Genomic DNA, 27435 nt, shown 5'->3' on the forward strand with positions numbered 1-27435 from the left:
TAATAAATTTTTTTTTAAATAACCAGCTCTTCCTCCTATTCTATATAAAAGCCAATATTAATGTATATTAGTTCATATATTAATGTATAATTGAGTTGAAATATTAGTTCATATATTAATGTATATTTTGTTTATCAACTCAGGTGGTAAGTGTGATATATTTTTTTCTCCTCAATTTAGTAATAATAGTAATATAAAAAATATTGGCCAACCCATGGATTCAACCTGACCTATGTGGGTTAGGTTGGATTGAACTTATGTGATGGGTTGGGTTGGGTTGATTTTTTTTCAACCCACCATGATGGGTTGGGTCAAAAAATCCTCTCAACCCAACCAAAACCGACCCATGCACACCCTTATTCAAAAGAGGTGTAACACCATTATAAAATTTATCTCCCATTGTTGTAACTTGTAACTAAAAAAAAAAAAAAGTGTAACATCCGAGGATGTTACATAATTCATATTTGATCTCAAGATTAAGATATATATATATATATATATGTATGTATGGGCACGGTTTGCAGCCCAAGCCTAATATGTATGGGATTGTGGGTTAATGAGCCCAGCACAATAAATTTGTAGAAAGTGGGTCAAAGAACTAGGCCCTAGTGAATCTAACAACGGCTAGGACGGGTTTGGAAGACAATCATGTAAGAACAAAGTATGTAAGTTTGGGTGAACGTATTGCCGAGGAGGCAAATGTTTGTATAGACTAATGAAATTGATTACAAGTGTAGTTCTGGTTGCTACAGTGTTCTTTCTTTATTTTTCCCCCCTCCCTTTCAGGGGTTTCTCACATTATATACCTCTTTCCTGATGATCCTGACCCTCCACTTGCCAATCATCCAACTCACTACTCGAGTACCCATCTCATCAGACACCCTTTCTGGCTCTCTGTGAGTTGCGGTGATCAAGGAGACACTATTCAAGAGTTTTCTCCACATAAATGCGGCAAGAAAAGTAGCTACAATGCATTTAATGCGGTGGTGGCAGCTTTCCTTCAGATATTTCTAAATTCTCGTTGCTCTTTGTAGGTGTATGATGTCCATCCTTATTGTTGGAGCTTCCTAGAAGATCACCTTGATCATGGGGATACTGATCTGGGTCACTCCGTCATATCCGAGGAGGTGTTACTCCTCGGATCACCTACCATTTGTTTTTGACTTGTGAAACTTTCAAATTGGAGTTCTCCAGGATTATTTGTCTCTTCTCGGACCATCATATGTCCTCGGACCAAGCCTAAGGCTCAATATGTGACTTTGGGCCTTTATCCATACAATAGCCCCTTAAAACTCCAGTTTTTCTCTCTCATCCGAGGAGAAAAAGTAGGGTTTTGATTTTCGAGGGACCAAATCAATTATTTCTCTAGCTTACAGGTGTGGAAGTACGCTTTTCATTACTGCCTCTGACGCTTTGGGGTCTTCAAACCATCATTTATTACTCCGGGCGGCGCTTTGTTCCCCTGTATCTAACGGTGGGTGCTTATCCAACAGTGGACATTTCTCCTAGAATCTTGAGTGGGATTATTCCCACTCATTTTCTCCCTCTGTATAAAGCCTTGAGAGGGTTCTTTTTCTCCCCTACTTCACAAATTTTCAAGTGCTCCAGAGAACTTCAGTGCCCGAACTTACAATACACTTTGAACTCCTAAGCCTCCATAGCTCTTTCCTTAAGAAAATTTTTAAAGACTTTTCTAGAGGTTAGGGATTTGACACATTCACCTATTTCCGTAAGTATCTTCTTCTTCAAACTTTCTTTTCCTCCTCAGTCGAGTTCCTTAGTCTTCTCTTTTTTTTTTTTTTTTATAAAACTTTCTGCTAGTTATCCACGTTTACTTAGATGGGTAGATTTAAACACTTAGTGGATTCTCAGACTGGGATGGAGGGTTTTAGGGCCAAATACCATATCCCACAGGGAGTGGGTTTACAGTACTGCTCCCAGAACGAGTATTGACCAATAGAGAGGTGGGGGAAGTTGTCATTCCCATGATTGCTTTTATAGAATGAGGGATGACACTTCCCATGGGTAGGATAACCCGAGATTATCTGCTCAATCATAGATTATGCCCCCACCAGTGCATTCCCAATATGTTTAGAATATTAGGGGGTGTAGACACCCTGAACGACCAGATGAACCTCGGGCTTTCGTGGCACGATGTCGTTCACATGAACAAGTGCCATTCACTCGCTGGAGGGTATTACCTTAAATCTCGATCCGAGGAGATGAAGTTGATATCTTGTCTTCCTAACTCTAGCAAAGGCTTGAAGGATGATTACCTGGTCGTCTCCAAGGAGTGACACGACGGTCTTCACTACCTAGTTAGGGAGGGACACACTAGGTGGGGTACCCCAGGGATGGGTCCTCTGGCAGGGACCTTAGTTTTCTTAGCCTTTCTTTTATTCATTTTAAGCCACTCATCTCCTCGGACAACAGTTGTAATTTATTTGACCACAATTTCCCCTTTCGGATGTTTTTGCAGATAAAGATCACGTTTCTCCAAAACTTAGCCTCGTCAACATTCCGTTGCTCAACTACTTACTAAGGTCGGAAATATTTCCTAGTGAGGATGGACAACTACGAGCTATTCACTTGATCCTAGATTACGTGCCTTTGTCGCACATATTCCAAGATGCAGGTCAAGCAATAAGAGCAAGTAGTCCCAAGCTTGCTCGAATAGACATCTACAAACCCGGGTTCTTGGCTTGGAGAGACCTTCCCCTTGTTATGCTGCCACCTCTGCCTTCTCCTCTACTAGTAGTTGCTCTGAGAGGAAGGGGCGCTGGAAAGGCCCGTGGAGTTGTCAGATTCCGAGACCGAGTCTGAAGGATTTTCTGCTATCCACTAGTCGAGACTAATAGTTGCTCGGCCTGACACTAGTTCCGAGGAGAACGAAGGCATGGACTTGAGGCAAAGAACATGTTTGAAGGGTTTTATAGCTAACAGAAAAAAAGAGGGATCTACTTCAAAAGAAGTTCCCAAGACCCAGGCCACTCCTAATCTCCCTCATTCTCCTCCTCAGCTCCCAATTGATGTTAGACTGAAGGCTAATCAAGATCTAAAGAAGAAAAGGCCAGTAGAGGTCTTGGAGGAAGGGGAGATAGTACAGCAAAAGGGGGCTAAGCAGCAAAAGAAGGCTAAGGACCCTCGGGACAAGAGGGCCCCATCTATGGAGAGCTGGGCAACGTTGAAATGCACCGAGGGCAGTGCTCCTGGGCCCCTCGGCTAGAGGTGGAGGGTGCTCTCGTCTCTTGGGACACTACCATCTAGGAGTCTTAGAGGAGGTACGCTAGTGTTCTGGCCGAGGCTCTAGAGTAGCCCCTGCTCCTCCCTAGAGACATGGAGGGCCTTAGGTGCATTAGGCAGCCTAACCTCTTCATGTCGTTGAAGAGAGACCCTGCGATGGTAAGTAAGTCAGTATTCTTTTTTGTTAAATATTAACCTGCAAGTCCACTCATATATGTGTGTACTATTTATGACCCATTTGTTACTTCTATGTAGCTTACCCATCAAGTCTTTGTTGCCAAGAAATGGGTCAGGAATGCTCAGGACGAGGCCAAGGCTGAGGCCCATTCCCGGTTGGAGGATGAAAAGCAGTTGGGAGCTATAAGACAAGAGCAGGCTGAGCTATCCTAGCAGCTGAAAGAGGCGATTAAAGCTTGCAATAGCGCCTTGGCGGGTTTGAAAAATGCAGAGAAGCAAGTTGAGGATCAATGCCAACGACTACACGTGACCAAGATAAACCTGGCCACAGAAAAGCAAGTCGTTCTGGATTTCGAGGCCGAGCTGCAAAAAGTCAAGGACGCAACTCAGGTGGCTAGGGATGCCATTGAGGCTACGGTGACGATGTCTTATGAGCGTGGGGTGGAGGATATAGAGACTCGGCTAGCGGAGGAGGTGGCTATAGTATGTAGGGGTTATTGCACTGAGTCCTGGGGAGTAGCAATGGATTGGGCGGGAGTTCCTGTAGATTCCGAGCTGAGGAGGGCCAAGAACATTTTCTTTCCCAAGGACATCCGAGAAATCCCAGTTGCAGACCCTCTAACTGAGCAACTCCTTCCCACCCAGGCTTCCATTCCTGAAGGGGTTGAAGAGGGAAAGGAGGCTTAGCCTTCAGTGACGGATAAGCCCTCCGAGGACACCTTTACAATCAAGGACGTGGTCTCTCAATCCAAGGATGTGGCAGCCAAGTCCAAAGCTGATGGTGCCCATTCCAAGGCTGCTGATTCTGAAAAGGACCCACCCCCAGCTAAAGCTTAGATGTAGAGCGTTTTTTCTTTGTTTGTATGCTTCCTTTTTTTGTAATGGCAATCTACCACTAGACATATTGTGTTCCCCTTTTTATTTGTTAATGAAGATGTTTTTCTTCTTTCAATCCAATTTGTTTTCACTTATTATGCTTTAGAATTTATCACAATTGCTTTGAACCGCTAACACTTTGAATAATTTCATTAAGTGCCAGTAAAGAGAAGGTTTAGCATACAGTTGTATCGTGAATTGGGCTAAACAATTAAAGACTAACTCATACAAAGTTAGAAATCTGAGAGGCTGGTTATAACCTAGAATTTGTTTCGGCAGTTAGTGAAAAATAGACAAATATCACAGAACGTTAATTTAACCTTGGCATTCGACCCGAGGATTTCATTTAACATACTAACTTCACATTTATAACAGATGTCATTTGAATGCAAATTTCACCCAAGTATGTGGTCTGAAAGACCTGACATTACTTAGGATTTGTTTAACACTTGTAAGAGATGCCATTGTGTTTTAACCTCTCCATAACATCTGGTTCGAGGACTTCAGGCATGACTATGGTTCGATTTAAACACTTGTAAAAAATGCCATTGTGTGTTAACTTTCCCACATCATCTAGTCCAAGGACATCAGACATGATTGGGTTTTTAGTTTAAACAGTTATAAAAGTTGTCATTGTGTGTTAACTTTCTCACATCATCTGGTCTGAGAACATTAGGCATGATTGGGTTTTTAGTTTAAACTCTTATAAAAGTTGTCATTGTGTGTTAACTTTTCCACGTCATTTGGTCCAAGGACATTAGGCATGATTAGGTTTTAGTTTAAAAACTTAAAAACTTTGTCATTGTGTTAACCTTCCCACATCATCTGGTTTGAAGACATCAGACATGATTGAGTTTTAGTTTAAACACTTATAAAAGTTGTCATTGTGTTAACTTTCCCACATCATCTGGTCTGAGGACATCAGACATGATTGGGTTTTAGTTTAAATACTTTTAAAGTTGTCATTGTCATCATCTAGTCCGATGACATCAGATAATATTGGATTTTAGTTTAAACACTTGTAAAAGTTGTTATTGTGTTAACCTTCCCACATCATCTGGTCCGAGGACATTAGGCATGATTGGGTTATATTTTAAACACTTATAAAAGTTGTCACTGTGTGTTAACTTTCCCACATCATCTGGTCCGAGGACATCAGGCATGATTGAATTTTAGTTTAAACACTTATAAAAGTTTGAATAATGAGAAACCTAATGCATTTAATAAATGAACATATTGACAGAAGAAACTTTTATTAATAATAATACATTTTCAGGTTATTTACATTCCACGAGCGTGGTATTACATGTCTATCCAAATCTTCTAGAAAATACGCTCATATGCCAGCCACTGAGGTGATACAATATGGTCATTCCCAATTGGGTCTTAGCTTTCCCCACGCTGGGTTCTTTGCACTACCAAGAACCTTTCTCAACACTAGATACCAAGTGCTAATGGTCTTAGTTTCACGTTGGCATTATAACCCTGCTTGAGTTTGTGTTGGTAGTATACCAATTGAACCATTGCATTTTCTCTTCTTTCTTCAATTAAGTCCAAACTTCTTTCTAGCAGTTCGTTGTTAGTGGTTGGATTGAAAGAATAGGTCCTTAGCATTGGGAAACTAGTTTCCAAAGGGATAACAGCTTTGGCCCTATATGTCATTGAGAAAGGAGTCTCCCCCGTCAACCTGCGAGGTCTGGTTCGGTACGTTCATAAGACATGTGTCAGTTCATCCAACCACTTTCCCTTTGTGTCGTCCAACCTCTTCTTGAGTCCACTTACAATAACCTTATTAACAGCCTCCGCTTGCCCATTTCCCTGGGGATAAGCTGGGGTAAAATACCTATTTATAATCCCCAAGTCACAGCAGTACCATCTGAAGGATTTGCTATCAAATTGAAGGCTGTTGTTTGAGATGAGGGTGCGAGTGATTCTAAATCGGGTGACAATATTCTTCCCTAAAACTTCTTGGCATTCACATCCCTGATGTTTGCTAGAGGTTTGGCTTTTACCCATTTAGTAAAGTAGTCTGTGCCGACTAGTAGATACCTCTTGTTTCCTGCTGCCTTTAGGAAAAAGGCCCATAATATCCAAGCCCCATTGAGCGAAGGGCCAAGGGCTAGACAGCAGATTCAGGGCTCCCTCTAGTTGATGTATTTTTGGCGCGAATCTTTGGTACTGGTCGCACTTTTTTACATACTCCTATGCTTCCCTTTGCATATTTGGGCACCAATAGCCCAAAGTGATGGCTCTATGCATTAGAGATTGGCCTCTAGTGTGGCATCCACAAATTCCCTTATGTAACTCCTCGAGGAGCAGTTCTGTTGCCTTTGGGTGTACGCATAACAAGTATGGTCTGGAAAAGGAGCACTTATACAATTTTTGGTTTTTGGACAGTTAGAACCCAGGAGCCTTTTTATGTACTTTGTCTGCTTCTGATTTCTCTTCTGGTAGGGCGTCCTCCTTTAGGAATAGTACCAAGGGGTCCATCTAGCTAGGCCCCACCCTAACATTGTGGACATGGACCACTTCTTTATTCATCACTGTGGGCTTGCACATGTCTTCCACGAGGCTGACCCCAGGTAAGCTTTGCACCGAGGAGGTCGCAAGTGTGGCGAGGGAATCGGCGAGGGCATTTTCACTCTTGGGGATATGCAATAGGTTAAAGGATTCAAAACCTGATTGTAAGTGTCTAACTTGGCTCAAATACTCCTGCATTCTCTCATCCCTGGTTTAAACTCCCCTTTCACTTGGCCGACGACCAATCTGGAGTTTGAGAATATCTTTATTGCCTTTCTACCCATTATTCGAATCATGGTCATTCCCATCAGCAGAGCTTCATACTCAGCTTTGTTATTGGTGGCCAGGAATCCCAATCCTAATGATTTCTCAATGGTGATCATTTTGGGGGATACCAATACCAACCCCACTCCTGAACCTTTCTGATTTGCTACGCTATCGACGTACACTTCCCAGGATAGGGTGCCCTATTGGGAGATTGTGCCCTGTTGGGAGATCATGCTAACTGATTTTTCATCCATGGACTGTGTTTCCGTTTCTTTTTCTAACGGGGATTCAGCAAACTTGGCTACTAGGTCCACGAGGACTTGTTCCTTGACAGAGGTGCTAGGCATGTATTTGATGTCGAAAGCCCCCAGGATCGTGACCCATTTAATAATTTTTCCTGTGTAGTTAGTGCTCTGGAGCAGAGCTTTGAGTGGAAGCTAAGTTAGGACAATAACTGTGTGTGCCTAAAAGTAATGGGGGAGTTTACGTGTGGCGTGCACCATCGCTAGAATGGCTTTTTCCAATGGTAGATAGTGGATCTCAGCCTCGTATAGTGAATTTTTCACATAATAAACTGGCCTTTGTATGCTGTTGTCAACTCATATCAGGACTAGGCTTACGACATGAGGAGCCATAATGATATAAGTGAACAAGACTTCATCAACTTCAGGGTTGGAAATGATAGGAGGCCGAGAGAGATAATCCTTAAGCTGTTGGAAGGCTAGGGCACACTCCTCGGTCCATTCGAACCTGTTCCATTTTTTCATCAATAGGAAGAAAGGTCGGTACCTATCTGCTGACCAAGAGATAAACCAACTTAAGGCAGTGGTCATTTCGGTTAGTTTTTGGACTTCCTTGGGATTCTGAGGTAGTTGTAAACCGTTGATTACTTTAATCTGGTTGAGGTTAACTTCAATTCCTCTATGGGTTGCCATGTAGCCTAGAAATTTACTTAATCCCACACCAAAGGAACACTTGGAAGCATTGAGGCACAGCTTGTGTTTCCTTAGAACTTTGAATATATTTCCAAGATCTCCTAAGTGCTCGGACGCCACCTTGCTTTTCGCTACCATGTCGTCTATATAGACCTCAATGCTCTTGCCCAACTGCAGCTCGAACATCCTAGTCATCATCCTTTGATAGGTAGAACCAGCATTCTTAAACCAAACAACATCACTTTGTAGTGGTAATTTCCTATGGGTGTGATGAAAGCTGTCTTCTTCTGATCATTCGGGGCCAGTGGTATTTGGTGGGATCCTCAAAAAGTGTCTAGGAAGCTTATCCGGGGATGACTTACGGTTGCGTCCACCAGCTAGTCTATTTTAGGCATAGGAAAAGGATCCTTTGGGCAAGCTCTGTTCAGATCCGTGAAGTCCATGCATACTCGCCATTTCCCATTCTTCTTCTTTACCACCATGGTATTGGCCAACCATTCAAGGTAGAACACATCCTTGATAGCCCCGCACGCTTTAGTTTCTCCACCTCATTCCTGACAGCATCAGAGTGGTCTCTGGACGAGCGCTAAGGAGGTTGTCTCTTGGGAATAGCAGATGGAATAACATTTAGATGATGGCAGATGAAACTCAGATCCACCCCTGAGGCTTTGTAAGCGCTCCATATGAAGACGTCCATGTTTTTTCTAAGAAACTCTACCAGCTCTTCATTCTCTAGGGGAGGTAACTGAGCCATAATCTGAAAGAATTTCTCCAGATCATCACCGATTGCAACTTTTACTAGATCCTCACATTTAGCCTTATTGGCCGACCCACCGGCAGGCAACTTCGGAGCCTTTAATTGCTATAAACCCCTTTTGGCATGGGTCGAGGACTCGGCTTCAGGTTGATGCCAGATGACAGCCACTAAGCATTGCCTAGCCACTGACTGATTTCCCAGGATCTCCTTAACTTAGTCTCCAGACGGGTATTTCACCTTCTGGTGTAGGGTGGAGGAGACTGCTCCAAGCGTATGAAGCCAAGGTCTGGCCACAATGGCTGTGTAGGGTGAATAAGCGTCCACCACGATGAAATCTACCTCCACTATTTCTGAGCTGATTTGCACGGGTAGTCTAATTTGGCCTTTCAGGATGACGACTTTCCCATCAAAACTTACTAAGGGTGAGCTGTAGGGTGTTAAGTCCTCGGGTCTTAAGTTTAGCCCCTTATACAGGTTTGGGTACATTATCTCGACACCGTTGTTTTGGTCCACCATCACCCTCTTCATGTCATATCCCCCGATCCTGAAGGTTACCACTAAGGCATCGTTGTGGGGTTGGATGGTTCCAATTTTATCCTTATTCGAGAAGCCTAAGACCGGCTAAATCTCTAGTCTTGCCCTATTTAGCTCTTGATTAGTGTCCTCGGCGGATAGCTGTGCCACAGGCATCATTCGTGAAGGGCAGGAGCCAATCCTTCCTGGAGCAGCAAAGATGACGTTTATTGTTCCCAAGGGAGATCTTGAAGATTCATTTCTTCGGGATTCTGAGTTTGCTCGGCTCCCTTGACCACTCGAGTGGTGCAAGAGTTGCTTTAACTTTCCTTCATGGACAAGCTGATCCAGGTGGTCCCACAGACTTACAGTCTTCTGTGGTGTGTCCGTGGTCTTGGTGGTATTGACAATAGAGGTTGTGATTGTGCCTTTCAAGGTTTCCTGCCATTTTATTTGGCCATTAAAAAAATGGCTCATTCCTAATCTTCTCAAGAACTTGATGCACTGGCTCTCGAAACATGGCATTGACCTCCTAAGGATTGGTGGATCCCGGTTGCCTGGCAAAGTCCCTCCTTGGCCGGTTGTTATTGTATCGGTCCGACCTGAAATCTCTTCTCTCTCAAGGGATAACCTTCTCCTTTCCTTTCCCTAGCTGTTGGTTTTCCTCAACCCTTTTATATTTATCAATTCGATCCATGGGCTAGCGTACACTGGTGACAGGTTTACTAGTCAAAAATTTCCTCAAATCGTGCTTGACCGGGAGGCCAAGCTTGAATGTATTGATGGCCACATCATCAAAGTCACCATCTATTTTGTTGAACATCTCCCAGTATCTATCCAAATATACTTTTAGTGTCTCTCCCTTTTGCATGCATAAGGACTGGGAGGCTAAAGGCCGAGGAGGTTTGCTGCAGGTGACAAAGTGGGAGCAAAGCGCTTGAGTGAGCTCCTTAAAGGAACTCATGGAATCTGCCCTCAGGCTGTCAAACCATCTCATGGCAACAGGTCCCATACTGGATGGGAAAACCTTGCACATCAAGGCCTCGTCCTTGAAATGGATAGTTATTCTTTGGTTGATGTGGCTCACATGCTCCACGGGATTTGTTTTACCATTGTACATGGTGAAGGTAGGTTAAGTGAATCGTCAAGGAAGTCTAGCCCCCTCGATTTTATGTGTGAAGGGTGACTTGGAGATCTGGTCTAAGGCCCTGCTCACAGCGTCGTTTCCCACGCCCCTGTGAGGCGGGCTTTTGACCCTCCGTTCGTGATGGCGTTCCTCTTCGTAGGTGAAAGACTCATTGGGCGGGGTTCGAGATCTTCGCCTGTAACTGACATCCTTTTTGTCATCAGAAGAAACGTCAGAGTTAGAGGGAGTTCGCCTTCATCGTGCATGGTGCAGTTCCCTCTTTAGTCGGTTAATTTCCAACTGCATGGCCTTGTTACTCTTTGCATGGGAGACATGGCTTCCTCCTCGAGGTTAACTCCTGTTAGCATGCATGGTGTGCATGCTCCCTTCACGATCATCTCTCCATTCAAGGTTGACAAAGGGATCGTCTTGCTTGGATCCCAAAGATTCTGCTTCGTGCGGTCCTAATCCTACCATAGCTGACCATTGTTGTACTTACTATTACACAAGTTCTTCCCACAGACGATGCCAATTGTATTGGCACGGTTTGCAGCCTAAGCCCAATATATATGAGATTGTGGGTTAATGAGCCTAGTACAATAAATTTGTAGAGAGTGGGTCAAAGAACTAGGCCCTAGTGAATCTAACAACAGTTAGGATGGGTTTGGAAGACAATCATGCAAGAACAAAGTACGTAAGTTTGGGTGAACGTATTGCTGAGGAGGCAAATGTTTGTATAGACCAATGAAACTGATTACAAGTGTAATTCTGGTTGCTACAGTGTTCTTTCTTTATTTCCCCCCTCTCCCTTTCAGGGGTTTCTCACATTATATACCTCATTCCTGGTGATCTTGGCTCTCCACTTGTCAATCATCCAACTTACTACTCGAGGACCCGTCCCATCAAACATACTTTTTGGCTTTCTGTGAGTTGCGGTGATCAAGGCGACACTATTCAGAGTCTTCTCCACATAAATGTGGCCAGAAAAGTAGCCGCAGTGCATTTAATGCGATGGTGGCAGCTTTCCTTTAGATATTCCTAAATTCTCGTCACTCTTTGTAGGCGTATGATATCCATCCTTATTACTAGAGCTTCCTAGAAGATCACCTTGATCATGGGGATACTGATTTGGGTCGCATCCGTCATATTTGAGGAGGTGTTACTTCTCGAATCACCTCCCATTTGTTTTTGACTTGTGAAACTTTCGAATTGGAGTTCCCCAAGATTATTTGTCCCTTCTCGGACCATCATATGTCCTTGGACCAAGCCCAAGGCCCAGTATGTGACTTTGGGCCTTTATCCGTACAATATATATATATATATAATCAAGTTTAAAATTCTTTAGAATTCTTACGGAAACTCCATCATAGAGCTTCCAAAATTTTAATTATCAATTAAAAATATGTGAATTATATTTTGTCCAATTTGTTTAGGACCACACTATTTGTCACATCATGTTGGAGTGGTTGACCATAAATGATAAACAATTACTTTTATATAGATCAACTACTTTTTTTTTTCTCATTACTCTCGAGTGTCAATCATATTAGAGTTGTGCCATAAAAGTTGTGTATAGATTTTCTCTCTATTTTTTCTGGTCATTATAATGTTGATTCAAAATAAATGAAAATGATTTTAGAAATTTTATGGTAGATTTTTTATTTAGTTCGATAGGTATGCTTATAATAATAGTGGACGGAGGATTTGTATCTCAAATCCCTTCGTAAAGTAGAGTTGACATTATCATTGAATTATAAGGTGCTCGACTTTAGGCAGAATTATTTTAAAAATTCAAAATTCTTAAGAATGCTAACCCATTTGTTCTTCGAAAAGAAGAAAAAAAAAATGCTAACCCCTATCGTAATATAGGCTTTTTGGTTGAGCAGTTGATGCTGAGATGATATCTTTATACACCCGCGGATGGAGCGCACTTTATGCAAGCATGCATTGTGCTGCCTATTTGTGTTGTATTCTATACTAGGATCACGTGAGGTCCACATCGTCTGAGCTGTCTCTTCCTATCCCTAGCATTAAAAAAAGGTTATGGAAAACAATTCTTCAAGTGAGGCCTACAGGAACTTTTTTTTTTTTTTTTGTTTGATAATCAGGCCTACAGGGACTAAACACACTGATATTAGCACGATAACATTTGGGTTCGGACTTCGGGTCAAGTGGTGTGGAAGGGACAAATTAGAGAGAATAATCAAATCAAAATACAGAATTTAAAATTTAAGTATTAAAGTGAAAGGGAGGTGTAGAATCTGTAGATTGAATAATGAAAACATTGAAAAGTATTACAGTATTTATTTAATATGAGTATTAGTTATTATGATGATTTGTGTTCAAAATTAACAGATTCTGTAATATCTAGTAGCCTAGATTTTCGCTTATCCCCAAACAACAACAAAACAGCTTCTTCACTCTCCTTTTAAAGCTTATCCTCTTCCCCATTTTATTGGTTGTTAGAGCATCCACAGCAGTGTAGCTATAATGCTATAATACTAAATTTTAGCTCCAAAAACACAAAAAAAATGCATACAGCAGTGGTGCCATAGGTAAATATTATAGATAAATTGCTACAGTGCACATCTATAAATAGATGTGCACTGTAGCACACATCTAAAAAAAAAATTAATTTTTTATTCAATCCTCTATTAAAATAATCTCACCGTCTCTCATCAGCTCTCATCTCTCTCATCAGCTCTCATCTCTCTCATCTCTCTCTTCAAGCTCTCATCTCCCAGTCCACGCCGTCGCCGTCGCCGTCCACGTCGTCCCACGCCGTCGCCCTCCCAGCCCACGCCTCAGCCCACGCCGTCCCACACCATCCCGTCCCACGCCGATCAGCACTTTTTGTTTTTTTTGTTTTCCTGGTGTGGGCTGTGGTGTGGTAGGTGGTTGGTTGATTTTTTTTTTTTCTTTTGTTGGGTGGTGGTGGTGGTGGTGGTTGTTGTTGTTGTGGTTGTGGTTGTGTGTGTGGGGCTGTGATGTGTGGACTTGGTTAATTTTTTTTTTCTTTTGTTGTGGGCTGTGGTGGTGGTGGTGGTGGTGGTTGTGGTTGTGGTTGTGGTTGTGGTTGTGTGTGTGGGGCTGTGATTTTTCTTTTGTTGTGGGCTGTGGTGGTGGCGGCGGCGGCGGTTGTGGTTGTGTGTGGCTGTGATGTATGAGTGTAGTGAATATATTATTTTATTATAGTGAGATATTATTTTATTGTAGTAGATATATTATTTTATTGTAATGTTTATATTATTTTATTGTATTGAAAGCTAAAATAGATCCACTGCTGCAGCATGTGTATAGGTATAATAGATAAAATAACTTTTGATGGAGCTAAAAAGCTAAATTTTTAGCTCCACTGCTGTGGATGCCCACTTACTACTTACTACTTACCAGTGTCATAGCAAAAAGGGCCAAAAAAGGGCTGTGACATGTGACCAGTAGAGTCAAATTCCGCACGGTACTATACTTAAGAAACAAGGGGAATTTTAATGAATTACTTGAACACCGCCACTAGTAAGTGACTTTTTGTGTATTTCAGCCAAAAAAAGAAAAAGTGACTTTTGTGTATATAGAGTTTGTTTGGGTTGGTTTTTAAAGAATTCACACGCATGTATACTACAGTATATTGGTGAACATTAATAATATTTTGAACAAAGGATTTGTACTAAAAAGATTGTAGTAAAATTAAAACAAACGAGCAACTAAGATATGATCGTCGATATGTCCGAGTGGTTAAGGAGACAGACTTGAAATCTGTTGGGCTTCGCCCGCGCAGGTTCGAACCCTGCTGTCGACGTAATTTTTTACTTATTTTCCCAATCAAACCAATAGCCCACCCACCCCCCCAAACAAAAAAAAAAAAAACGCCTTTTTCTCAATCTGACGGCTGTGATTTGCCTTTCTTTTTGCCCTAGCACACACAATCAAATAATAAGAGGCCCACAGGAATTTCCAATTCCCAAAAGGTCACACACTTTTGCGAGACAGTGAGGGAGAGAGAGGAGAGGGAAAGCCGCAAAGCAAAGGTGAGAGAGAGACTAGAGAGAGGATCGAAAAAAAAAAAAAATGAACCCAGACGAAGTGTCGAAGGCGTTTGTCGAGCACTACTACTCGACTTTCGATTCGAATCGATCTGCTCTTGCGAACCTGTACCAGGAAGGTTCGATGCTGACCTTCGAGGGGCAGAAGATCCAGGGCTCCCCCAACATCGTCGCTAAGCTCACCTCCCTCCCCTTCCAGCAGTGCAAGCACCACATCACTACCGTCGATTGCCAGCCCTCTGGTCCCTCTGGTGGCATGCTTGTCTTCGTCAGTGGAAATCTTCAGATTTCCGGCGAACAACATGCCCTCAAGTTCAGTCAGGTATTTCTTCAAACACCTACCATGCCAAACACGCACACTTTTTTTTTTTTTTGATAAGTAAATCCAAACACAAACATTAGAAAGAAAAAAAAAAAAAAAAACCAGATGTCCTCGTATCTTGTAATTGTATTCTGTTATATGATAGTCGTATTATGGCTGCTTATTGTGAATTACGGAGCATTGTATTTGGTGAATGGATAATGATGTTTGGCATTTGAGCGTGAATGAATTGGGGGTGCTGTGATCAATGGCATAGCAAGGTTGGAAATAAGATAAGGGAAGTGAAGTTATGGTGAGTGGAGTAAGTTAGGCTTGTTTTCAGAGTTGTGATGAGTGAGGTGGTGTCTCATGTAATGGGTGTATGCAACCTCTCTTTGACATGCATGTGAGGTCTAAAGATGTGGGCTGCATGCATACGTGTGAAAGGAGCATTGATAGTGCAGGGAATGCGTAACTATGGACTCGTCTTGCCTGTAAGCATGATCGGAATTAGATGGTCTGACATTTTGTTTATTTAGGTAGGACAAGATGGTGTAGAGTATGAACTGAATGGGTATTGAGGCGTTTGCTATGGTCAACTAATAAGCTGTATGAAAAGAGTGTAGTTGCACACATTTATGTTAATTGTTGCTTAAAGGGTTCTCAAGCTGCATATTACATTGTGTGGAAATTGACAAATGTAAGAAAAGTGAAACTAATCTTAGATTGCCAATTTGGTTGGTGCTTTTCAATTATTTTCTTCTTCTCCTCGGGCATTTTAATTGCATGAAATATTTAGCTAATGCTTGTTATGAAAGGCGTAGTCATTGATTTATGCATGTTTAAGTATTCTATATACCTTAGTCCTAAAACTTTTAAGGTTGACTATGGATCTTCAACAAACAAAGTGAGGTCAGCCTTATTTATTCTTCTACACCATTCTATTATAACCAAAACCATACTCTTTGTTGCTTGGTAAAAATGTCCATCTTTGTTACTTCTAGTGTTATTTTAAGTTGTCCCTACTTTTTTTTGTTCCATGTACTTGAATCAAAATTATTCTTCTTCATTGGTGCATTAATTCCTCTTTGCACATAACCAAACTATCTCTAGGGACATGTAAGTTTGGTTTGTTTCACTGTAAGCCCACTCATTAATCTGTTGGCATCTCCCCTTGTTCATAAGATGTAAATTTTGATAGGTTTTGTATCTTGGTTGTAGTACGTGCAGTGTTGTTAAATATGTGTTTAAACATGCTTAAAGCTCAAAACCCCAGGTCTAAGTTTTTTTGCTTGGTTGAATAGAAGCTTATTTAATTAAACATGCTTCAAGCACACTTTTCTGGTGCTTTTCAAGGAAGCACGAAGCATGTCAAGGTTTTTTTTTTTTTTTTTTATATAAATTTTTACTAACAAATATTTGAATCATTAAAATTAAATGCTAAACCTTGAAGGCAATGACATGGACCATTGATTTAGTATATAAACACTGTTCTTAAGGTGCTTTACAGCACAAATAATTTTTTGTTTGCATATCCAAAGTATCGAACAAGGTTAATTTATGATTTTTGTACTTTTTGGTCTTTGCCTTGTGGATATATTTTGATTGAACGATACACTTTATTCTGATCATAGCTATCATAGAATTAAACTTTATATGACTAAATTCTTTTCATGTTGTCCATTTATTGATATTTTTTTTTTCAAATTTACTATAAAAAGTTAAGAAATAGAAATAACTTGATTTAAAATTTGGGCTTACAAATCTTGTGCAATAGCACTATCCATTCGAGCAAATACAGAAAATTTATTACTTTTTTGAGTTTATAAACCTTTTTTTTTTATTATATATTATATGTTATGAATCTTTTTATTAGAGGTTATTATATCTAAAAATGTGCGCCTTCCTTCAATTAGCTGCATGCTTGCTTGTGTCTAGTCTCTAAGAGGCATGTGTATTCAAGTGCACCTGACGCATCTACCAACACCAAGTACATGCTGAAATGCTGAATAAGGAATACATGAGTATTTAAGAGTATCTTTTCTGAGTCTTTCCTTCTCAAACTTATTAATTGATCGCTTTACTTTTAGCATTTAATTGTGATGTACATCTAATATACATTCTGTGTACTTGGTGATTCCTTATTTCTAATAGAACTTATTACTTATATGTTAAAAAGAGGTGTATCTTTGCTGAGTCAAGGGTTATATTTTTACTTCACACAATACTGCAGAATAGCTGGTGATTTTGATTGATATTTTGCAATGCGAAACTTACCAAAGGGATGAGATTTTGTTAAAACCTGGCTACCAACCTGCCATAATGGGGGAACCTTGGGATTGGTGTGTTTACAATGTTTTCTGCTAGAATGGTGGACACTTGGTGTTTGAATGAGTAGATCACTCGTCAGTGAAAATGTTCTAGTCAGTCTGGTGTGATTCTTGCCTTCTAACCCTATTTACTGCCTTATTTCTGTGTAGATGTTCCATCTGATTCCGACACCGCAGGGGAGCTTTTACGTACTGAATGACATATTCCGCTTGAATTATGCATAAGGACTGTTAAGAGCATCAGAAACTCAACAGGAGGAGTTCTTTTTGGTTTTTATTGAACATCAAAAAACAAAACCAAGTTGTGTAGTGTTGTTTAGATTTTATGCTTTTGGAATGGGTAAGGCATCCTTTATCTATGGTTGGCAGCTTTGCTTGTTTTCTATGTTTGATCATCTGAAAAGAATACTAATTTGATTGCATGAATTGATTTCAAGTAGTCTACTTGATTCAAATTTATGAGAATGAGTTGTGCCATGCAAGTGGATAAAATATGTGATTTTTAGCCTCGTCTTCCTTAATTTGGATGCAAGCATTAGCTTGGGAAGGTTTCACTTTTGTCATACTTGGAAAAGCTAGGATAGCTAAATTTTTTTTGGGTAAAAACTTATGTATAGTACTTTAGGTGCTGTTACTTAGATTTCTTTTTTAAAATTCAGCCATGTGACTATTTAACTAAAAAATACACACTTTCATCCCATGAGAAAAAAGTCACGTGGTAGAATTTTAAGATGGGAAACTTAAGAAATAGTACCTAAGTATTTTACCTAAGTTTTGCCCAATTTTTTTTAGGGTTAGTCAACTTGGCTAGTGAATTATTCTCAACATCTTTTTATTTATTGTGTTTTCTCAAACTTTTGGGTTACCCCTGGAAGCGAACTACAGCACCACCTCCTTGCCTTTTGTTATAGTCAGGCGGTCAAGGTCGGTTGGTTTATTTGTTTGTTTTTTAAAAAAAAACTAAAATCCAGTAGGTTACAACAATGGAGGAGGGATGATTCAAACCTTGATCAATAAAGGAGAGGAGACTATTCCGCTGAGCTACAAGCCCTTGGTGGGCAAGGTTAAATTTGCATTGGATACAAGAAATGTATATTATGATTACTTCTTTTCCTTTAAGATGTGTGATGTTCAAATTTAGATTCGTGGAAATACACACGGTTCCCATGGAATCAAATAAACATTCAATGTTATAATCAGGTTGGACAGATGAGAATGCAAATTTATCTATGGTGTACATTCTAAAATATTGGAGGGGTATCTAGAAAACTCCCAATAACACAATATCTTTGGAGATGGGATTAGAGTTTGAATGGTCCCTGTTGGAACTTGATGAGAATCATTTCTTACCATACGTTTTAAACCAAATCCAGTTTGCGGCCACAACATCCACATTTCCGGTATGAACTCTTAGATCACCGACAAATTAGACTATAGTTCTGTCATCCGTGTGGACTGCACAACTGGCTCGTAATTTGGTCCCACATCAAACTGCTAAAACATAGTAGTGGCTTGCTCATGGGGATAGCTACGAAAGTCACCACCAGAATGATGATATTAAGCAATCAAAGTGCTTTTCACCCACAAAGTTGAATTTCCTCGCAAAAGCAACGAGATTATGGAAAAAATAGGTAAATACGTCAAGCTTTTACCTATTTTTCGGATTAACTAATAGTTTTGCTAGGATCAATTCAATAATACACATGTACTATATGAGCGTTACATTTGAAGTTTCCTTGACCGTAGTGCGTGTGAGGTGTATAATGTGAATTGGTATAGCTTGATACTGTAACGTTCACTTTCCAAGTCATCAACTCCTTGTCTCTTCCTCTCTCCCAAAGCAAAACCCACCTTTTATAATAATTTTTTAGTCTATTTTTCTGCTACTCAAAAGACTTTTAAGAGAGATAACAAAAGAGATCTGGTAGAGAGAGAGAGAGAGAGAGAGAGAGAGAAGGTGAAGAAGATGTCTGATTGGGGGCCGGTGTTTGTGGCAGTGGTGCTCTTCATATTGCTCACTCCAGGTTTGCTGGTTCAGATTCCGGGCAAAGGCCGATTCATAGAGTTTGGCAACTTCCAGACAAGTGGAGCATCCATACTGGTTCATTCCATCATCTACTTTGCTCTCATGTGCATCTTCCTATTAGCTATTGGGATTCACATGTACATCGGCTCATAGCATAGCCCCCCCACAAACAATAAACAACACCCGACATCCACAAGTTTCCCAGTTAGTAAGATTGTTGTGTTCTGCTCTTTGTTATCATGTCCTCTGTATCTTTAATGGGATTAAAATTATTGAGAGTGTCATAAATGAATTTAGTTGAATTACAAACTTGCAAATTCTCCATGGATGGTACAATTAACTAGAAATGGTTTTGTGTTTGACTGGTTGGTATATATGGTTCTTAATTACTCATCCGAATTTCATACACAGTATGATATGCAATTTGACATAAATCATTTGTTCGAATTTTTTCTTGGCTAATATGATTGTCAATTGTAAGGTAAAGAATTCTCTTAATTTTATTAGAATTTAATATACGTTGTTTGTTGCACTTCGGTTCACTGATCGATATCTACTATGTGACTCTGACGTTTTGCTCGAGGATGTCCTTTCAAATTCATTGATAAATCTCTTTGTGAGTAAGCGTACTTGGAGTGATCCGAAAGGATCTGGCATTATAAAGATCACATAAAAAGTTCTATATCTTACTATAGGCTAGCTTCCATTCCCATTGTATTACAGGCAAATTTAGCAAAGATTCATTCCTGTAATTGTGTTGGCGATTTTATCTTGTTGAGAGGATAGCAATTACATAAATAAGGTGCGTGTTCATTATTCAATCTCATGCATAATTGGATTTAGCAATAAATCAGTAAGAGGAAAGCCTGGAGAGGAGACCTTATCAAGTTGTTTCCTCGGTTCACAGAATCACAAGGCCAAAATGGCAGGTTTATATAAGAAACGCTGAGTTTTGTATTGAGACTAGCGCATATGGTGAAAGCAAACATAACAATAACAATGTTTTATTAATGAAGTTTTTGACTCTTGGATTTGGGAGATGAGGGATCAGTTTTGCAGTCCAATGCAAAAATTTGACGCTTATGTGTTTCCTGTTTGAGATTAGACCAGTTGTTTACATTAATGTGAAAATAAAAGGCTGAATTAAGGATAAGCAAGCACATCTCAATGATAATTTTCCTTATTTTTACTAAGAGTATTAGGCTACTGGCAATCTTATTTAGATTGAACAAAGGCATATTACGGAGGCTTATTAAGGAGTGTGCCAAAGGCATATGTAGAAAAGTATCAAATGTTCAATTATGAGTTATAATGCATACATGTTAAATGTTTAATTACGAGTTACAATGTATACATGTTAATTGGGAAAAAAAAATTGCAATGATTCATCTATTTTGCACTCAAAACTTCAAGTATTGGTTAGTTGTGTATGCTTTTCTTCTAAATGATTCGATTTATTTTTTTAAAATAGTAAAAAATTAAATGCATTTTAATTTTGTGTTTTTAAGATATTCATTAATAACCGGATGAGTTGAGCCGAATAATACCTATCTCCTCATACTTTAAATTAATGGAATGAGAGAACATGGGAGTGTAGAGCCTATTGAGGGGAGGATGAGATATTTATGTAATATTTTTAATCGGTTAAAAAAAAGGTACTCATTAATAAGGCTATTTTTTTTTATAATAATAATAATAAGAATAGTAATAATAATAATAATAACCCGTTAGTGAGCTCAAAGGCTTAGGAGCATATAAAAATCCCCTGCGGCCCTGCCTATATTTGTACTTGTTCCCAAAACAACAAGGTCTCTTAGAAACCGATGCTTGCTAAAGAACATATCAAGTGAGGTTATTGCTAATTATTTGTCATTATCTTTTGAAATACCACACTGTGATTTGTCTTCCTGCTAGTTCTTACTCAAATTGCTAGCCCAAGAAACATTCTAACCATGCGACAAGTAACTCTATATGACTCTATCATGAATGGCATAGTAAATCTCTTTTCCCATAGTAATGATTAGCTTGACAAACCCTGCTGAAAATTGTGGGAGGCTGAATGATAATTATAATCCCTTTCATTAGCAAAAAGCTGATTTCTTGAGAGCTTACATAGACCAAAAGCAGAAAACAAAAATAGTATATATATATATATATATAGCGTAAAACTCTTTGTCCTAGTAGAAGCCTATTGCTTCCTAGACATAAAGGTGAATATTAAGAACAACAAGAAACAAAATAAGAAGCAAACCGTAGAGAACTGTGTGCACAAATATGGAGCCAATACTAGTCTTCATGCCCATAAGATCAAGTGGCCGATTCTTTCCGGGCATTTGAAACAGTGTTCCTGGTGACAAAAGTGCAAACAGTGCCGCAGCTATGAGTGGTGCAGCCCAATCGTTCATTGTCAGCCTTACAAAATTGTCCAAAACTTCACTTTCCAACACAGAAGAAGAGGAAGAAGAAGAAGAATAATCACAAAGGCATAAAAAGTATTAAAAGGGCTTTGGATACCATATTATTACTATGTCCTCAAGACCATATAGGAGGAAGGATGGGAATCCCCTAAAGCAAGAACATTTAATTATCAATCGGTCACTTTATCCTTCTTTTGGGTTTTTTCGTTTTCTTTAAAGTTTCTGGTTGCGCCGTTGGATAAGGCAAAGAATCATTTTCTAATGTTGTCAAACTCACAAGTAGGTTGAGTGGATGCATGATTTGCAGCTCGCAATCACGCAATCAATTACAGTATTTAACTAACAACGTGGTTGGGTCACAATTCATCATCACCGTCCATTTTTGCTCACGTTACGCTTGTAGAAGTTTATTATAAGCATTCTTTTGAAAAAGAGGCTAGACTAGGGGGAGAATTGGTCAAAATAAATAAATTGCTTGAAATAAGGAAGTGGGTCCAGTGAAATGGCTTTATGCATATGGGAGGAGAGGCTAGGAGCACCCTTTTGCTCTCACCTTTGGATTGAGACTAAAGAAATTTGAGATAGCTTTGTGAATGTTTGTTTTAAATACTTTTAATAAGAGGCATGGGCAATCGTGCTTTTTGTCTCTTTTGCCTACACTCCAAGGTCTCAATTTTATTTAATGGAGCTCAGCTATCATCAAAATTTAATTGTTTCAATGGCAATGGTAGTATTGAATCCTGTTTTTAAAAAAAAAAAAATATTCAGGTCAAAAAGTTAGAATTGATCAAATGACCAACTTTGCAAAAATAAATCATGACAATCTAAATATTTTGTTTATATCGATATAAAAAAAAAAAAATTCACCGCTATTGCAACTTGTCTAGTGGCAAGAAATTTTTGATTGCTGCCTATTAGCTAAAACAACATTGTTTGCTATGCATGGTTGTCTTTTTCTATGCAAAGGAAATAGTGAATAAATTTAGGGGTGTGTATGGGTTGCCAGGTTGGGTTGGAGGGTTTGTTCAACCTAACCCAAACTTGGTAGGTTGAGACATTCTTAACCCAACCCAACTCATTAAATGTAGATACCAATGTAACGCCACCCATTTGGGTTGGGTTGAGGGGTTGTGTAAAAAATTGAACTTTCATTAACTATTTAAAATTGTTTACAATTCATATAATATACCTAAATTATATCACAAGTTTCTATCGTCATCATATCTAGTTCTCAAGATATCGATTCTTAAAAAAAAAACTCTTAAAATATCAAAATAAATCAAACTAAAAAAAATTAAAATAGGAGTAGAAAAATAAACTTATATTATGATGGGCTGGGTTTGATTAGATGACTTGAAATAAGTCAAAAACTATTAATTTGAACTCAACCCAACTTGAGGGTCAAAATAAAATTCTAACCCAACCCAACCCGCCAACCCACAAAAACCAATTTGAGACGTTAGGTGGTGTTAGTTTCACTAGGCTAGTGGGTCGGATATTCACCCCTATGCATGCATAACATAATGGAGAGAGAAAGAGAAAGGACGTCAGTAAAGAGAAAATATTAAAGCTTAAAACTTAAAATGAAAATAAGAAAATATAAAATTGATATTTGAAGAGTCGAATTGAAATACTGAATACCAAAACGAATTCTTCATTTATTTTTAACACATATGAACATAATGTTTAGATTGTCGTTACTCATAACATTTGGGATTAAAAATGAAAAAAAAAGGATTTAATTTATAGTAACGGAGAAAAGTATGTTTGATTAGAAAGAATGGGAAAGAAGGGAAGAGAGTGGACTCAAGTTCCATTGTTTAGTTAGAAGGAAAGACATGAGAGAGGAAAAAGGAAGATAAATGGTTTTCATGGATCCCAATACTTTTTTTTTTTGGTTGATAATTTGACAATTGGAGGATTTGAACCTGAACGTTTTCATTGGAAATACTAGTAGGTATCAACTAATTGTACTATAAAACTTGTGGTAGGTCCCACCAATTTTTTATTTTATTACTTTCCCTTAAAATCCATAAAATTACTCTTATATTCTTGGAAAGTTATAAATTTATTGAGAAATTACTTTTTTATTATTATTATTTTTTTTTATACAAGATAGAATTCTATTTTAGCCTAATCTAAGTGTATATGTGTGTAAAACTCTCTTATGGAGACTTGAACCCTAGCCTTTGCCCTCCATACTCCATAAGCACTTATACTTATAGAGTGACCATCGCACTAAGGATATGCGGTGGTGTGAAATTACTTTCATATCATCATAATTAATTATTAATTTACAAGGATAAAATAGTAGAATAATATATATTTTTATTTTTTATTTTCTTTCTCTTTTCTCTATGTCTATATAGGGGTATCAATATTTGACATGACCCGCAAACACGACATGAGTTTTTACGGGTTAGGGTTGTGTCTTAGCAAGTTCAGGTCAAACTAAAAATGATAGGGTTAGAATTGTTTTCAAGAGCATGTTAACTTGTAATTGATACTTTAAGATACTAATTTATTTGTATCAACTTGAAATGACTCGTTTAACATGTGTAACAAATAAATAGTCATTTTATTTTAGATTTTTCAAATACCTTTTATATATAGCCTATATTAAAAACTTAAAAATAAAAGTGAGTAATTATAAAATCTTATTAAAGGATATAATTGAAACCCTACATCTCTAAACCCTTCAATATGAACTTCTAAATGATATATTTTAAGTATAAGTCTGAATTTGGTAAGGATGGGGTGTTAAACCCATGCCATAAGAGTCATTTAAAATTAAATACATCTTACCACACTTAATAACATTTCAATAAACTCCCAATTTGGTTGGATTTATATATGGGTATTAGAATTGATTAGGTGTGGTTGTGTTTATTTTTAGGCCAAAACTTAGATATAGTACCTTAGTATTGTTCGTTAGGTACCCCTTCTAATTTTTTGACACCTGTTTACTTAAATAAGTTAGCTAACGGGGCGTTAATGTCATCTCCTTTTTGCTTTTTTTGGTTCATCTTTTTCAAATCTCTCAAACTTCTCACAGTTGCGTTAAAACCCATTTATAAAACACACAAGAAAACCCTTAGAACCCCAACCTCTCCGACCTTTTACACTCAGAGAAGATGAAATCTAGCTTCAATAAAGGTTTCAAAGCACAAATCATTTGGAACCTAGAATTCTGAAGGGGCAAAATTGATTTTTATACGCATAGGATGAGTTTTGTTGTTGCTAAACACATAGGATGAGTTCAAATATTAATAAAGGGTTCAATTTAGATGAACGGATCAACCTCATGAACAGATCAACCTCACGAACCAAGGCTAGTCCTTCATTGATGTTGTGTGAAATAAGAATAGGAACATATCAGACTTGTTTTATAATGAAAATAATGGGATTAATGAAGAAAATCACCCCTTTATCCTTCTTTGCTTGATTTAAATGAGTTAGAGTTTGAGTGTGAGAAGCTTGCTACTGCTGAAGGTTTGTTGATTTACAAAAGCCAGCTTGATCTTTTGAGATTGTGCATGAGAAATCTGAGAGTTTTGTTGACGATATGATGTGCATTAACCAGCCCCTTTGTCCTTCTTGATTTTGATTAGAACTCTAAGAGTTTGGGTGTGAGAATCCTAATAGCGATCTGGTTTCTTCTGAGATTGAGCGTGAGAAGTTTCAAGTCTGAGAGATAGGAAGCTATCATCTTTCTTGCTGAAGGAGACGGTGAAAAAAATAAATAAAAGGAAAACAAAAAAACAAAAAAGACAAGTTAACGTCTGTTAGTGGATTTATTTAATTAGATAGGTGTCAAAAAATTAAAAGGGGTACCTAAGGAATAGTACCTAAGGTACTGTATCTAAGTTTTGCCTTTATTCTTAAATATGTGATAAGGTGATGTGGCATGTTGGGATTGGAATGGTAAATCATGAGTTTTACACCACATCCTTATAGAATTTAATCTTTTTAAGTATTTGATGTTATTGTTAACTTTCAAATTGTATACTTAATAGGTATTTTAATGTTATGGGTTTGTATTAAATTTAAAACAATATTAATTAGGTCAAACATGTTGGAATATAATGAATTGTTTCTTTGAAGCGAGTGAAATGAGTATATTTATGTCAACCCAGCTTGGTTAATATTAAGAGTGTTAAGTTAGTCATGTCGTATCAACTTGTTTCATTAACAAGTCATGTTAAGGTTGAAGGTTTATGATATGATTATTAAATGAGTTCTGTTTAGGTTGAGTCATTTAGTTGAATACCCCTACCTCGACACGATATGAACGTGGCACGTTAACATGATTTGACACCCTTATATCTTTTGGTTGTTGTTGTTGTTGTTGTTGATAAAAAGCTTTGATAGACTTTCATTTATCAGATCCTGAGCTGAAATAGATTACATCATATTGAATTTGATTAGCAATTATGGGCAAGGTATCCTTCACCCATCTTATACAATTTGAGATTAACTTGGCATGTCTAGCCATGAGGTGTGTCGCAGAATTTCCACTTCTGCAAACGTGGTTTGTCTTCCATGAGTTGAAATAGCACAAATCTAGTTTAGTTCCTTCAATCACCTTCTAGATGGTACTCGGCGGAGGACCATGCTTAGTGAGGGCATTAACCACTAGTTGGGCATCACTTTTGATAATAACATCTTTGAGCCCAAGATCCCAAGCTAGGAGGGACACCCTTATATCTAAACACACACAAATGAGTATTTTCCTTCCTCTTTCTTTTTCCTTTTCCTTTTCCTTCCCTTATTTTTTTTTCTTCTCTTTTGTGCAATCAAACATGATTAGAAATCTTGCCACTTTTTATATTTCATTTCATGTTCTACCATTTATAACTTGTCTTTTTTCTTCTCTTTCATGCAATCAAATATGATTAGAAATCTTACTACTTTTTATATTTCATTTCATGTTCTACCATTCATAATTTGTCAAGTTTCTATTTTTTTTTTTTTAATTTTAAACTTTTTGATTATTTTGTAATAATTTCTTTTAATAAAGAATGCATAATAAGTCATAATGGAGAAAATATAAAATGAAATACGAAAAATTTCCCTAAATTTTTAACAGAGAAGAAGTGGAAGCCCGAGGCCCTTTCCATCTGGCCCTCCCCAGTACCCATCGTTATATGAGTTCGTTCACATGTCACATGTCACATGTGCCCCAATACAGACAAAGCCACATCCACATCCACATCCACTAGTGACTCTCACCCATTCACTCGCTCTACTATTAATAATTTAATAAACAATAAAACTCTATGCACTATCCTATCGAGTATTGACTTATGGAGCTTAACAAAAAAGCCTAATATTCCACACAAAAAAGAAAAAGAAAAAGTAGAAGCTCTCTCTCACTTCCATCATCCTCATTTTCATCTATCTGCGTTGCCTAAAAGCTACCACCTTCTCTTTACCCACAGCCCCTACATAACCCATTTTTTGAGAAAAAAATGGCTGACTGGGCCCCTGTACTAATCGGTGTGGTACTCTTCGTGCTCCTCCAACCGGGTCTCCTCTTTCAGTTACCGGGTCACAACCGACAGCTGGAGTTCGGCAGCATGAAGACTAATGGCAAGGCTATAGCTATCCACACCCTCATCTTCTTTGCAATCTATGCTATCCTCATCTTAGCTCTCCACGTCCACATCTACACCGGCTAGCTAAACCCGGTTGTCTCTCTGGCCTTCTCAGGGGGTTTGCTTTTTCTGTTCAAGATCTGTGTATGTGTTATTCTTTTCCTCAGTTATTAACATAATACTTGGTAAGTTGGTTTATCAAACATGTACAAGCACAGATCTCTTTGATTTGGAAATGTAGCTTTTTGCTTGTGCTAATCTAGTAACTTATTATATTTACTTGGGTTAAATTACAGTTTTAACAGTGATT

At 38.5% G+C, this 27435-nt stretch overlaps 3 protein-coding genes and 1 non-coding gene across 4 annotated transcripts; 3 read left to right on the forward strand and 1 right to left on the reverse strand.

Moving 5' to 3' along the window:
- The first annotated feature begins 14128 nt into the window (after positions 1-14128).
- Positions 14129-14210, forward strand: TRNAS-UGA (transfer RNA serine (anticodon UGA)). The gene has a single exon. It is a non-coding gene; the product is annotated as a tRNA-Ser (tRNA).
- Positions 14211-14371: 161 nt separating this feature from the next.
- On the forward strand, positions 14372-17544 carry LOC111984948 (nuclear transport factor 2B). Its single transcript, XM_024016566.2, has 2 exons — positions 14372-14776; positions 17236-17544. Exons 1-2 carry the CDS (start codon positions 14480-14482, stop codon positions 17308-17310), a joined length of 372 nt encoding a protein of 123 aa, XP_023872334.1. The 5' UTR covers positions 14372-14479; the 3' UTR covers positions 17311-17544.
- A 1386-nt stretch (positions 17545-18930) lies between these two features.
- Positions 18931-27330, forward strand: LOC111984932 (uncharacterized). The gene is made up of 2 exons (XM_024016551.2): positions 18931-19252; positions 26982-27330. The coding sequence occupies exons 1-2, from the start codon at positions 19052-19054 to the stop codon at positions 27207-27209; spliced, it is 429 nt and encodes a 142-aa protein (XP_023872319.2). The 5' UTR covers positions 18931-19051; the 3' UTR covers positions 27210-27330.
- On the reverse strand, positions 21157-21759 carry LOC111984931 (uncharacterized). The gene has a single exon (XM_024016550.2). It carries the CDS (start codon positions 21514-21516, stop codon positions 21310-21312), a length of 207 nt encoding a protein of 68 aa, XP_023872318.1. The 5' UTR covers positions 21517-21759; the 3' UTR covers positions 21157-21309.
- Positions 27331-27435: the final 105 nt, after the last annotated feature.

The sequence above is a fragment of the Quercus suber genome, unplaced genomic scaffold (genome assembly GCF_002906115.3).
Source record: "Quercus suber isolate HL8 unplaced genomic scaffold, Cork oak 2.0 scaffold_857, whole genome shotgun sequence".
NCBI classification, from domain to species: Eukaryota; Viridiplantae; Streptophyta; class Magnoliopsida; order Fagales; family Fagaceae; genus Quercus; species Quercus suber.

Coding starts and splice junctions, on each gene's coding strand:
- LOC111984948 (XM_024016566.2), top strand. CDS start 14,480: ATGAACCCAGACGAAGTGTCGAAGGCGTTTGTCGAGCACTACTACTCG. Junction 14,777..17,235: donor ATGCCCTCAAGTTCAGTCAG/GTATTTCTTCAA, acceptor ATTTCTGTGTAG/ATGTTCCATCTGATTCCGAC.
- LOC111984932 (XM_024016551.2), top strand. CDS start 19,052: ATGTCTGATTGGGGGCCGGTGTTTGTGGCAGTGGTGCTCTTCATATTG. Junction 19,253..26,981: donor CTATTGGGATTCACATGTAC/ATCGGCTCATAG, acceptor CCCCTACATAAC/CCATTTTTTGAGAAAAAAAT.
- LOC111984931 (XM_024016550.2), bottom strand. CDS start 21,516: ATGAACGATTGGGCTGCACCACTCATAGCTGCGGCACTGTTTGCACTT.